Source organism: Arachis hypogaea, chromosome 11, assembly GCF_003086295.3.
Source record: "Arachis hypogaea cultivar Tifrunner chromosome 11, arahy.Tifrunner.gnm2.J5K5, whole genome shotgun sequence".
Taxonomy (NCBI): Eukaryota; Viridiplantae; Streptophyta; class Magnoliopsida; order Fabales; family Fabaceae; genus Arachis; species Arachis hypogaea.
The window spans coordinates 50,593,078-50,606,705 of record NC_092046.1 but is presented as its reverse complement, the minus strand read 5'-3'; the positions used below and the strand labels follow the sequence as shown (position 1 = coordinate 50,606,705).

The 13,628-nt window shown below is 33.7% G+C and overlaps 1 protein-coding gene across 6 annotated transcripts; it reads left to right on the top strand.

Moving 5' to 3' along the window:
- Positions 1–550: 550 nt before the first annotated feature.
- Positions 551–13,005, top strand: LOC112720840 (oxysterol-binding protein-related protein 2A). Of its 6 annotated transcripts, none has more exons than XM_025771932.3 (11): positions 551–1,778; positions 4,092–4,463; positions 5,884–5,980; positions 6,467–6,909; positions 7,304–7,459; positions 8,584–8,751; positions 8,861–9,001; positions 9,293–9,520; positions 9,638–9,751; positions 11,348–11,538; positions 12,290–13,005. In XM_025771932.3, the coding sequence occupies exons 1-10, from the start codon at positions 1,329–1,331 to the stop codon at positions 11,525–11,527; spliced, it is 2,349 nt and encodes a 782-aa protein (XP_025627717.1). In that variant the 5' UTR covers positions 551–1,328; the 3' UTR covers positions 11,528–11,538; positions 12,290–13,005. The 6 variants fall into 6 exon arrangements, with proteins under 6 accessions (XP_025627717.1, XP_029146042.1, XP_025627720.1 ...); XM_029290209.2 differs by having other exon boundaries at positions 798–917; XM_025771935.3 differs by lacking the exon at positions 551–1,778 and adding an exon at positions 2,318–2,957.
- The last annotated feature ends 623 nt before the right edge of the window (positions 13,006–13,628 follow it).

Sequence of the window (13,628 nt, the reverse complement as noted above, 5' to 3'; positions counted from 1 at the left end):
TTTGTAACTTGTAAGTTATTATTTTTGAAAACAAGTTTACAAAATTCTACTATTATTGATTCTTTCAAGAGAACTTAACTATCATTATACATGTCGATTATTATGACTAAAATCAAATGAACTATTATTTTTCAAATAATATTCTCAGGTTAAACTGGCAGCAAGATGAGAATATTCCTGAAGAAAAAAACAAGTGAAAAACATCGGAAGGCGAAGAAAGGGAGAAAAAAAAAATGATGATTACGCAGTAAATAGCATTTATAAGGCGCCTCAGTTTCCGACTCATCGTCGTCAAAACTGCCACCCTGTCTACGCTTATCTTCAAAATCTCTCCTCTGCACTGCGATATTTTCCCGATAAGTTCACGATATATTGCACTCCCTACCACACCACTAGCTAACTTTACTGCCCCACCAAACGGAAAATTGAAAATAGAAGCTAAATGTAATAAATACTTAACCGAAACGGAAAAAAGGAATAAAAAAATAAACTTAAAGAAAGATCAGTTCATGAAGCAACATAAATAGTGTCAACAAGAAGAAATAAATCCTCAAGCTGAAAGCCAAACTGGCTTTCTTTTTCATCACTTCTCTGATCTTGCATATGCATGTTTCGAAATTTCAACCTTTGAAGTTTGAAGTTTGAAGTTTGAACACACCCGATCTTAACCTATATCTCTTAATTACCATTCTACCCACTTCCTTTATTACCCCACCTACACTGCACACAACACACACATTGCCGTTTGTTATTTCCCTCTATATATATCTATCAATATGCTATATTAATCTCATTCTCCCAAAACGAATTTTTATTCGCTCTACAATAAACTACAAATCACAAACGTCTTTTATAATTTCCTTTATGTGGTTCAATACACCAAACCTTATAATAAACTACTATTAGCACTAGCAAAGGTACTAACATAGAAGTACTAGTTGGTAATTTTAATATGCTCCCTCAGTCCCTCCTATTTTATTTTCTAATTTTATTTAATTAATGCATCTTCCTCATTCCCCGCTTCTCGTATAAGCTCCTCTGTATTTTTTAATATATAAATATAAATATTATTAATTAATTAATGAACCTCCTTCGATCTAACTCCTCTCTCAGTTTCAGAGCTCTCATTATCACTCCCCAAAGCCAACCCACACACACACATACAACCCTTTCACTTTTCTTTAAGAACCCTAAATTATTCATTTCATTCACCTCGGGCCATTCTCTTTTCTTCATTCTCAATGAAGAACTGAGGAGAAGAGAAAAAGAGATATAACAAAATTAAAAAAAAAAGTAAAGAGGAAGGGATTTATTTTATTTGTTTAACAATGCGAGTGAAGGAAATGCACCCGTTGTGTTGCATCTCGCTGGAGAGTCCAGGGATCGGTGGCGGAGGTGACTCGCCGGAGGCGGCAGACGCGGCGGCGCTGTCGAGGACCAGGAGTCTGCCGGCGAGTTTCGCAGCGGCGGGTGGCGGATCTGATGGAGGAGGATGTTGTGGACCGGAGGAGACGGTGGCGGGAGTACTGTACAAATGGACGAATTACGGCAAGGGCTGGAGATCCCGGTGGTTCGTCCTCCGCAACGGCGTCCTCTCCTACGCTAAGATCCGGTGGCCTGAGTATCTCAACCTCCTCCCTCGTCTTGACGACGTCCACCTCATCGGCGAAGTCTCCGCCAACCGCCTCGCTCGCTTCGACCGCGGTGCCGCCGCTGCTTCCTCCATCCGCCGCAAGAGCCACAAACCTCCCTCTTCCTCCGGCGTTGTCCATCTCAAGGTAAAATAAAATAAATACATCAATAGATAAATATAAAAATATTTAAGTAAATATGAACTACATTCATGATTCGTACACTGCTAACTCTGAATTATTAATATGAGTGGAGTTTACTAATATCTTATTTGTGTTGGCTGTTGTTATTAAACTAAAATTTTGTGTGTTTATGGAAATTTTTTGAATGAGAGAGAGGTACTCTTTTTTCTTTTGTTTTTTGTTTTTTGTTTTTGTTTTAATGGAATGGTGGTTTTAGAAGTGTGATCTGAAACGCCCGTTATAGTGTGGGACAGGTATTGGCCTTGGTTTAGCAGTGTCGTGTTCATCGTTTTGGCGCTACCTCCCTGCAACTTTCCTGTAGAGGCAAACATTTTATTTATTTCAAATTTTAATATTATTATTTTTATATTAATTTTTTAAAAGCGAAAGAAAAGAAAAGACTAAATACGTAATTACGAAGGCAGTGGCAAGACTAAAGAGGATTTCATTGATTTCTTCATTCATTCTTTTGTGACCATGAAAATTATCAACTGTGATTTCAGATTCAGATTGTTCTTCTGCCAGTGATTAAAAAAGGTCAAATTAACACAAGAGAGGAAAAATTAAGGGAGGGGTTCCTTGATGACCGAGGAGTAATGTGGAAACCCGCGGGTTCATACAATCTTCCTTTGGCAAAATCCTTGCTTCATTTGCGTTAATGTTTAGCTTTTCTCATTCTCTCTCTTCTGGATTCCGTGATTTTTCATTTCCCCCCAAAGTTTGTTTTACAGTTTTAACTGGTTGTTAATGAATAGTGGGTCACATCAACAGGTGGCTGAGAAGGGTAGGGATAGCCTACGAATTTAGCCCTACGGCATTAACTTTGCGGTCACATCAACACCCTCTGCAATCTGCATTCCCTTCATCCGCATTGGTTGGAATGGGATTTTCTTTCTTCTCACTTACCCCTCTCCCTCACCCTCAACCTCACCCAACCCCCTCTCTCCATTATTATGACCTTAATTTTTCTCTCTTCTCCATTTTTTCCACTAAAACCAAACCTTATCCCTTGCCATTTCGGCTTCAAACAGTGAACACCCATAAAAAAGGAAGAGGGGGGCCTGTAGAGAAGAAACACACAATTGTTCATTCTTTAACTTCAAAGGTTCTCCGGGTTAACTTGCTTTGGCTTTTGCCATTCAGGTAGAGAGAGATTTTTATTTTTTAATTATTATATTATTTTCGAGTTTTTTATTTTGTTTTATGTTTTTTTTTTTTTGCGTGTGGACGGTGGTCATATCCTTTTCGACTTTTTGTTCTATTTCACTTTTTTTCTATAACGGCAAGCCTTAGAAGTTAGAAGTTGAACGCGTTAAATATTATGGAGCAGAAAAAACAAATGTAATAACAGTGCTGTAATCGGAGGGAAAAAGGTAATTAGGGATGTTGGACTTTGTGTGTGTTTTTTCGTCAAGTCTCTCTTTGTAAATTGTGGTGCCTCGACGTAACTCAAAGCTAACCTTAGAAATGTGGGAAAAAATATAAAATACTAATAGAAAAAGAAAAACAATTTTTTTTAATATACTATATATGATTGAAAAATAAAGAAAAAGTGAAAACATATGCGAATGGCCATCTTTTGTCTTTGTCAACAGAAAATATATATAAACAGGTGGGACTTACCACTATGGTAGTGGGGTATTGTCCTGTTCAATATATTTAAATGAATAAATTGAATATTTCTTTTATATATATTGTGTGCTCCTACTGTTTGAGGTCAATGTTATTATTCAAGGACTAGTTTTTCTTCTTCCGGATAAAAGGTAAAGGCAAAAGAAAGTTGGAGACAGTAATAAGTTTCTGTTTCTTCACAATTCACATCATCGTCATCATCATCATCATCACTACAACCTTGCATCTGGAATCATTTATTCTAACCTTTGTACTATACTAGTATCTTCATTCCCATCATAGCACCCAGAAGTGAGGCAATTTCATTTTCCATCTTTTTATAATCGTTACTCTCTCTCTCTCTCTCTCTCTCTCTCTCTCTCTCTCTCTCTCTCTCAATAGTGTCTTAATTACACTTATCGCGCTAGCATGCTTGCTCCATAATCCTTCTTATATACAGTGTTTCGTTTTAATTTACGCTAATAAACTTGTCTTGTGGACAAATAATATCGTAGTTTGTTACGTCATTAGTGTTTGACTCATTCATGTTTACAAATCGTGCCCATCATCATTTTGTTTAAATATTGTCATCATTTTTTTTAAATATTGTTTACCATTCATTTTCTTAAACATAATTAACTAAAGATATCTTTGTTATTATAACAGATCTCGTCATTTAGAGAGAGTAAGTCAGATGATAGGAGGTTCTATATATTTACAGCAACGAAGACTCTCCATCTGAGAACCGATTCGAGGAGGGACCGTGTGGCTTGGATACAGGCTTTGGTGTCAACCCGTGGCTTGTATCCATCACTTAGACCACTCATTAGTGATCACATCATATCTTCTCTCGCACCAAACCATGTGTCTGTGTCGACCGAGAGGCTCAAGAAACGGTTGCTTGAAGAAGGTACCAGTGAGACCCTCGTGAAGGACTGTGAGCAAATCATGCTCTCCGAGTTCAACGAGTTACAAGGGCAGCTTAAAATCCTGTGCCAAGAGAGATTGAACTTGCTTGATACAATAAGGCAGTTGGAGGTAATTTATTTCTTAATTAATGTATTTAATACTGTCTTTTTTTTTCTTGAAATGAATTTCAATTCTTTTGTATTCTTGTGAATTGTTTCCTTATTATTATTATTATTATTATTATTATTATTATGGTGGGTCGGATCTTGGCTGGATCAATACCGAGACAGCTTGTCAAAACTTTCATTGGAAGAAGATATTTTTTTTTTATTATTTTTCTTTATTGTTATTATGAAACGGATACTATGCCCTCCAGACACTGAAATCAACATGTGATTAAGGTATGCAAAAATAAGTATATATGTATATATATATATATATATATATATATATATATATATATATATATATCAAGTAAATATCAGTGATGAATGTAGGTTAGTAATTAATTCAAACAAACACTTAGCACCGCGTGCCGATTTGAGTGTCTAAACAAGTAGTCGTACCTTGAATATTCAGTTAGTCAAAATGCTACAATAACTTGCATTACATCTTAAGTGATAAACATGGTTTCTAAAACTGCAAATTTACCTGATTAATAAAGTTTCCAGTTCATTTTATGGCTCGGCAAAATTAATTTTAATCTGACGAGAAATATTTTAAATTTTTTTCGCCAATTTTTAATCTTATTAGTAATCAGATTCTTGTCACGCTTGTTAGGAGTTGTATAAACCACCTCAGCTTTTTTGGTCTTGCACAGTGCTTTTAATTTCTATTGCTTTACTAGTAGTGTAAACAAAAGGATCTATAAAATTGGAAGTCACTAATCGTGATTAATGGTTGTTATAGTGGCCAATGACCTACCTTAACTTGGATAGCTTTGTATTTTCTTGTAATTCTATATTGGCTGATAGTCAATGCATAAAAGTTAATTACGGTTTGAAACTTTTGAATTTTCCTTATTGATACATTATGGCATAATAATCTCTGTACTCCATAATGCATATCAGTTTAATTTATAAAAGACACAGATATATAGTTGATTAAAATATGTGTGGCTCTAGCATCATATTATGAGATAAGATACAAACTTGTACCGATGCTATTCAAACTAAAGTTGTATAGTTGTTTTAATGCATACAAGAACTTAGTCAATTTGCTTATGTTAGACCACATGATATGTTTGGTGCATTCGGTCATTTTTGGCTGATCTGTTGTTTTTTCTAAACTTTCTTCTAAAAAGTCATGTCAGTGGTGACTCTGTTTGATGGTACTATTTGTTTTGAAGCACACTTTTGTTTCATCCCCACCGCCCCCATTATCCCCGTTTCATGTTTATACATCCTCTATCTTTTTACTATGCTGCCCTCTGCATGTGAGCATGTCTTCAGCTTATAGATTTGGAAGCTTTTGTTCCTTATTATTATTATTATTATTATTATTATTATTATTATTATTATGATAAGCCTTATTATTGGATCATACTCAGGCAGCTAATATTGAACCTGAGGCCTCTGCCATACATGATGGTGAATACCAATTGACAAAGAATGGATTTTCAAGTCTAGGACGCGCAAAATATAGCGGTACGCTTTTGAATGTCACTTGTCTCCTCATTATAATATATATACTCAGGCTGTGAAATTTATTTTTCTTGTTTGAAATATTAAAAAGCGGCTATATTAATTTTTTTTCAGTCATCTTAGGTGCCTATACTTCTCTCTCCTTCTGCTAAAGACCATTGTAAAGTGACAATCAGTTGTACCTCATTTATTTCTAAGCAATTATTGTATGGCTTATTGGGGCAAAAGTTTTGCAAATGTTTTTGTTCAATGTATCAATAAAATTTTGAAAAAGAAAACATGCCATGATCACTGATTTTTCCTTTTAGGATGGTGTAATGACCATACATGTACTAATTGCTGCCTACGTGGATCAAATGCCATTTTGTCCTCTCCTAATTTTGGAAGTTAGTTTTTGGTTAAATTTGTTCAAGTTGAATCTTTATGTAGCCTTGAATATACACATTCAATTTGGTACAATTATTTTTCCCATTTACTTCGGGTTTTCAGAATGCAGTACAACTGAATCGTCTGATGATATCGAGAAGCAGGAGTTGGAGGAAGTGTCAGATGAAGATGAAATCTCATATTATGATACTAGAGAGTATTTTACAGAACCTGGTTTTAGGTGTGGGTCAATAGGAACTTTGGACCAAGTGAACGGGTCTAAAGAAGCAAACACAGAATGTATTGATATGGAAAACATTAGTATTGAGAAGGCAATCAATAGTTTCAGATACCCTCACATAGTTAGGAGGAAAAAGCTTCCAGATCCTGTTGAGAAAGAGAAGGGCGTAAGTTTATGGTCAATGATCAAAGACAATGTGGGCAAAGATCTCACACGAGTTTGTCTTCCTGTGTACTTTAATGAACCAATATCGTCACTTCAGAAGTGTTTCGAGGACTTGGAGTACTCTTACCTTCTGGACCGAGCTTATGAATATGGAAAATCAGTAAGATAATGCTCTTGGTTGTGCCATTTCTCTTCAAATTCAATCTAGTGTTACTTATAGAAATGAATGAAATATTTTTTACACCCTCCTAGCCCTCTAACATGGTTATACTGTTAGCAATTTTTTGGTAATTATGTTAGATTTATATTGAATCCACTTGAGTAGTTTGCTTTATGCTGTTGGATTTGTGAATTTGTGATTTTTACAAGTCCAACTAGTAAACTACTGTTTTCATTTTTTTGTTAATTGTTGATGTTTGACTTAATAGTGAATTTCACATTTTGGCAACATTTAGTAATAATCAAATGTGAGATAAGTTAAATTCTAACCGAGAAGGTAACATAGTTAAATGCTATTGAACCTGACCCTTGGACCCTTTGGATTTCATTTTCAGGGAAACAGTCTCCTTAGGGCACTGAATGTTGCCGCATTTGCAGTTTCTGGATATGCCTCATCTGAAGGGCGTCATTGTAAACCCTTTAATCCTTTGTTAGGGGAAACTTATGAGGCTGACTTTCCTGACAAAGGACTTCGCTTCTTTTCTGAGAAGGTTAGTGCCTTAGTGGTTATTAGTACGATATTTGGCCGAGATATATGCTGCTAACAGTTATGCCAGCAGTGGTATTTTACTTGGTATTCAAATTCGCTGCTATAAATGACTTTTGGTCGAGTTATGGTTTGGATAACTCATTTCTCATCGTATAAATATGATGGTGACTTTCATACGACAATTTTGAGTTGCAAACTTCGAAAACAATAACATAAAGCAACTTATTCAGTTTATCTTGAGAAGTGGGACACAAGTAATTAAGAGGGGGACCGTTAAGCCTGAAACACAAATTGGACCTTTGTAGGTATCCTAATAACTATAGCGGATTTTGCTAAGTTAAGGTTTCCAATGGTTCTATATCAAAATTGGTTTCAAATGGTTGAAACTTTTTTTTTTTGGTGACAAATGGTTGAAACTTTTAATAATCTCAATGCATTGAATACAAATTTTGATAATTTAAAAAAAAATTGTTTTTCAATTAAAAATTCAGGTATAAAAGACATATGTCAAGATTATCTATTGAAAAAGTTTTTATAAAAAACATATATAGTTTAAGTTTTGAATACATTAGATGTTATGTATTTTTAAAAATTATTTTTCATTTCATGACAGACTTCCTTAAAGTAAGCGAGTCTAACTCAATTTTAAAAATAAAGCAATGCTACATTGCCAGCAAATATTATCATTATTTGCTAGTAATAATTTGTACCTATATTTACATACGTTTGTACATAAGAAGTTTATAGTTTGCATCTATATTTACCAGAGTTTTATACACATGAATCAATACAGTTTACACTCACATTATTTTTCATAGTCTGCAGACATAAATTAGTAAAATTTATTTGTTAAAGATAATTTAGTGTTTGTACTGGTTAAATGATGGCCAAAAATACTAAAAATTGTTGGCCCCAAGAGTTTCTCCTAAAAATAACTAAAGGATTGTTCATGCAATGTAGGACCTTAACATGATATATAATATGCTCAACTATGCACATTCATTTGCATGGAATTCCACATATGTATTTGCGTATTTTGTCTACATATGAAGATGATTTGTACCTAACCTTAAATGTATGATTTATTTTTATTATTTTAACCCCAAAAAATGATGTATTGAACAGGTTAGCCACCATCCAACTGTAGTTGCGTGCCACTGTGAAGGTAGAGGATGGAAGTTTTGGGCTGACAGCAACATCCGTTCAAAGTTTTGGGGAAGGTCCATTCAACTTGACCCGGTGGGAGTTCTTACCCTTCAGTTTGATGACGGTGAAACATTTCACTGGAGCAAGGTGCAAATCTTGAGCTCACTCTGTTTGCAATATCATCCGCGCTTACTAGTGACTTGGCTTGTAAAATTGTAGATTATATCTAAAAAAAATGCTGTTGTTGTTAATATAGGTGACGACAACAATTTATAATCTTATCCTTGGAAAAATATATTGTGATCATCATGGGAACATGGACATTCGTGGCAATCGCCAGTATTCAATCAGACTCAAGTTCAAAGAACAGACGATTCTGGACCGAAATCCTCATCAGGTAAGTGTGCTGAGTTCCTAATAGCGCTTTTTGGGAAAATTTTGGGAGGTGGTAACGTTGATTTGCTAATTCTGATAGTTAGATTTATAACTCTCAAAATCAGTCTTTAGAAATGATTTTGTAATAAGAAACGAAAATTTTTACTTTATGTCAGAATCAGCTTTAGAATCAAATGTAAAAAGTAAAAACTATAACCCTGTCACCCCTTCTATTTATTTTTTTTGGGTTTGAAACTTGTTTGTCCTTTCTACCTGACTTGTTAAAATAAACATGCATTCTATGTGAAATTAGGTGAATGGATTTGTTGAAGATTTAAGGGGGAAAAAAGTTGCCACATTATTTGGCAAGTGGGATGACAGCATGTACTATGTTAATGGTGATGTGAATGTGAAGCCAAAAGGTTTCAATTCGTCAGATTCAACCTTGTTGTGGAAAAGGGTTATGCCACCCACTAATCTCACTCGGTACAATTTGACATCATTTGCCATCACACTCAACGAGCTTACACCAGGACTCAAGGTATTACGATGATGATGATGATGATGATGTAGTGATGTGCTTTTTTTTCTTTTATATGTCTGTTATTGCCCATTTTTTTCCTTCTTCTGATCCCCGGTATTTGATCACGGATTAAAGGAGAAACTCCCGCCCACTGATTCCAGGCTGAGGCCAGATCAGCGGCATCTAGAGAATGGGGAATACGAGAAGGCTAATATGGAGAAACAAAGATTGGAAAAGAGGCAAAGAATGGTACTATGTTTCAAATGAAACTTCTTTTCTATGTCGTAGTATAAAGGAACCAAGCATGCATTCTATCTTTTCCTTTCCCGCCTCCTTGTTTTTATTTTTCTGTTTGATAGTTAATAAATGCTCACTTTCTAAAGCAGAAAAAGAACATAAAAAAACACCCCAGACAAAAGGCCATGAATCCAAATACACCAAGCCAACCACATAGGACATAGCGTTAATTGGAGTTCTTTGTTTTACTGGTCTTGAAAAATTATGAACTTAGAGCGCTCTTGGCATAGGAGTATAGGACTATAGCCATAGGGTAGTAAGTAGTTTTCGGATAACAACTATGCTATAGAGCTTTGGCACATTTTCTTCGATGAGCTGCCATGAAAAGTTGTGTGTGGGATCCACAAACAAACTTTTCTTCTTTTTCATTGCAAACTGAAGGAAATTGTCATTTTCTATCCATTTTCCTTCTGCTTGTTTTCTTTCCAGTCATTTCATTCCAAAAACAGTTAGATAACTAAAGGAATGCATAGTTTAATACATATTTTAAATTAATTTGAAGATACCCTCATTATTGTCTAACACGCTTTCTCAAGCCAAAACATACTATGGTTTAGCACTTTAGCTTGTTACATGTATTAAACCCTCCTTGTAGAACAACCCAGTTTACTGGAAACTGGAAAGCTAAGAAACTGCACATCTGAACCATCCAAGCAATGTTATACATTTCATCGTACAGGAAGTAGATAGACTAGGTTTAAACTCAAACTCATAAGCTTGTTTAGTAAAATTTATTTGTTAAAAATAATTTAGTGTTTGGATCGTAAAATGATGGCCAAAACTACTAAAAGTTGTTGGCTCCAAGAGTTTCTCAAATAAAAAAATGTCAAAAAATTATTTGCATGACATAAAATATCAATAAAAGTTAAAATAATAAAAATTTGGATATATGATGACTTTTAAATTTAACAGTTTATAATAAACTAAGTCAAAATATCATATATTCAATTTTGAAAGTCCATTTAAAGTATTTCACGCATTTTACCCAACTAATTTATCCAAAATCACTCACAAGAGAATAAGAATTAATTCCAGGGAACCTTGTCACTAATACTCTCGAAACTACATCCTCCTTTGTTACACAGCTGAAATCCAAGGCGGCTCCACCTCAAATGAAAAGAGAGAACAGCCCAGATTACGAATTACTCACTCTGGGAAAAATTTAACAATCACAAATTTATAAATAAATTCATCATCGTTCATACAAATCTAAAGCAGATCAAAACCATATATAAAGAAGTCCAGAACTTAACATTCTGCTGTGGTTAGGGAATATCAAACCATAGACAACTTCCATTTCAAGTGCATCTTTCCTAATTAATCCAATGATAATTATTCTCTACTTTATCACTTTACCCAACTTTTTTCCTTCTTTCGAGAATCCAAACTCTGGTAAATTACTACTATGGTCCAAAGTATGTTTATTTAGATGAATTTTTCTTAAAACAACTATTTTAATTATAGATCTTATTCCACCGATAACTTATGGTTATAATTTATTGAAGTTCTTTTTATACATATATTTAAACGATCATGCTTTTCATACAGTCACGAAAAATACAAGAAAGTGGTTGGAAGCCGAAATGGTTCCACCAAGAAGGTGAAAATGGAACATTTCGATATATTGGCGGGTATTGGGAAACGAGAGCTCAAGGAAAATGGGATGGATGCCCAGATATATTTGGTGAATTTAATGAAGTCACTGGGGAACCATTGGATGCGTCTTGATTTTTGTTCAGGTAACTTCTACAAACGCTCCTAATCTTTTTGTTAGTTCCCTAAGCATGCATGATGTATGCATTCTACATGCATGCATGCATGATGTATACATCGACCTAACCATTGATGTCACTAAAAATATATCCGCTTTCCATTGCACGGTCGATATAGTATTTCATATAAGTCGTAATAAAATAAATTACGTTTACCCTTTTTTATAATTTATTCTTATTACACTAATCTTTAATTTCACTTCTTGTCCAGCTGACACTCATAAAGCTATTTTAAAACTCCTTCTAGTCTATTTAAAAATACTAAATAAGATTATTTTTGTTATTTAAAATTTCCCAATAGCTTTTAGAAATAAAAATTTGAGGTAATCAACATTTTTTATCTTATATTTAGGTCAATACTAACCAATTTTTATTTTTGTATTTTTCACTAAAAATATTATCCCCTTCCTAGCATTCCACTTTGGAGAAGATGAAAATAATTTACCCTACTTAACATATATGTACAATACAATTCTTGAGAGACATGCCTTAGGTCTTAAAAGACAAACTATTTTCTGTGCACATCCTTAGGTGTTAATATATCTTGTTTAGTTATAAAAAAATGTTTGAACGAAAAATTGCCAATTATTTCACTAAATAAAATATAGTTGGATACTTAAAGCAGCTACAAATTCAAAGAACATTTTTGCAGAAGCATAAGCTCATTAGAGGTAGTGCGCTATCCACCATTGGCAGTAACACGCTAATTTTGTTGCAGATAATAATAATGAATGCGAATTTCTTGGGCGGGTTTATCTTGAACCTTCTTGCATGGCGAGTATGGTTTACACCAAACCGAAGGGAGAGTTAGCCTTTTGGAAAAGAGAACTACTGAAAAATAAGGCTCTTTGTAGAGAGCCCTTGTGATTTTACCATAAAACAAGGAGAATGAGAAGTTGCAGAAAAAATAACTTCAACCAATTGTCGTACCTAAAAGTTGCTATGTGGGTTCAAAATGACTTCAATTGGCCATTACTGCTGAATGAAGTTATGATTTTGTTGACCTAACGTACCAAGGAGTTTCCACGTACACAGCTCTGATCTTGGCTTGCAAAGAAGAGCTTTGGAGTTATAAATCTCATACCGAGGCTGGTCTTCATATAGTCTAGATGAGCGTATAATATGATCGAGCAAGTTATTCAACTTTAGATCAGTTGTTAGATTAGGGTGTCATCTGTAATTTTAGATTGTCATAATCTTGTTTTCTCTTAATTGTTAGTATGTGTAATTAATTAATTTGGGGTATTAGTTTATGTAAGTTTGTCCTCCTTTATCCTTGATATATAGCTAGGCGTCATGGCCAAAAGGGCTATCCATTTATTTTATATTTGTTTGCATTTTCCAAAAAAATAAATAACTAGATGCATATCTAATTTGGAAGTGTATCACTATTTTGTTTCATATATAAAGCTTTAATACCAAATATTCAACACACTCCCATAGCCAAAATTGGTGGCATTTGATGATGATAAATGTTTAGGTAAGAATTTTTGATGATTTGATTATAACTGAATTTTCGCTAGTGAAAGTTTACATATAATAAATGTTGTAATTTTAAATAAATATGTGTCAAAATATAAAATAATATTATAAAATATTAAATAATATTTTTTTATATATAAATACATAATAACTAAGGGTTAGTGGCAATGCGGACTACCCGTGCCATCTAAGTATGCTCAAAAAGGGGGTGGAACGACTCAAATATATTTAGATATCTAATTTGCTCGGCTTTATAGTAGGCCAACAAATTGGAGAGCTGACCTGCCTAATTTTTTTATTTTTTTAAAATAGCTAATCGTAAAATTACCATAAAAATATATATATATAATTCTAAATTAATGAGCATCAACATCATTTTTTTTTGGCAGTGTGACAGTAACAAAAAAGAAACAGTAGAAAAAATAAAAGAAAAAAAATGAATGAAAGAACCACCATGTTATATTTTCAATAATAATTATATTTATATTTATAAAAAATTGTACACAAAATATATAATTTATATATATATTTATTAAAATTTATATATATAAGTCAATATAGTTTGTGTTTATATT

Coding starts and splice junctions, on each gene's coding strand:
- LOC112720840 (XM_025771932.3), top strand. CDS start 1,329: ATGCGAGTGAAGGAAATGCACCCGTTGTGTTGCATCTCGCTGGAGAGT. Junction 8,752..8,860: donor AAACATTTCACTGGAGCAAG/GTGCAAATCTTG, acceptor TTGTTAATATAG/GTGACGACAACAATTTATAA. Junction 9,752..11,347: donor TGGAAAAGAGGCAAAGAATG/GTACTATGTTTC, acceptor CTTTTCATACAG/TCACGAAAAATACAAGAAAG.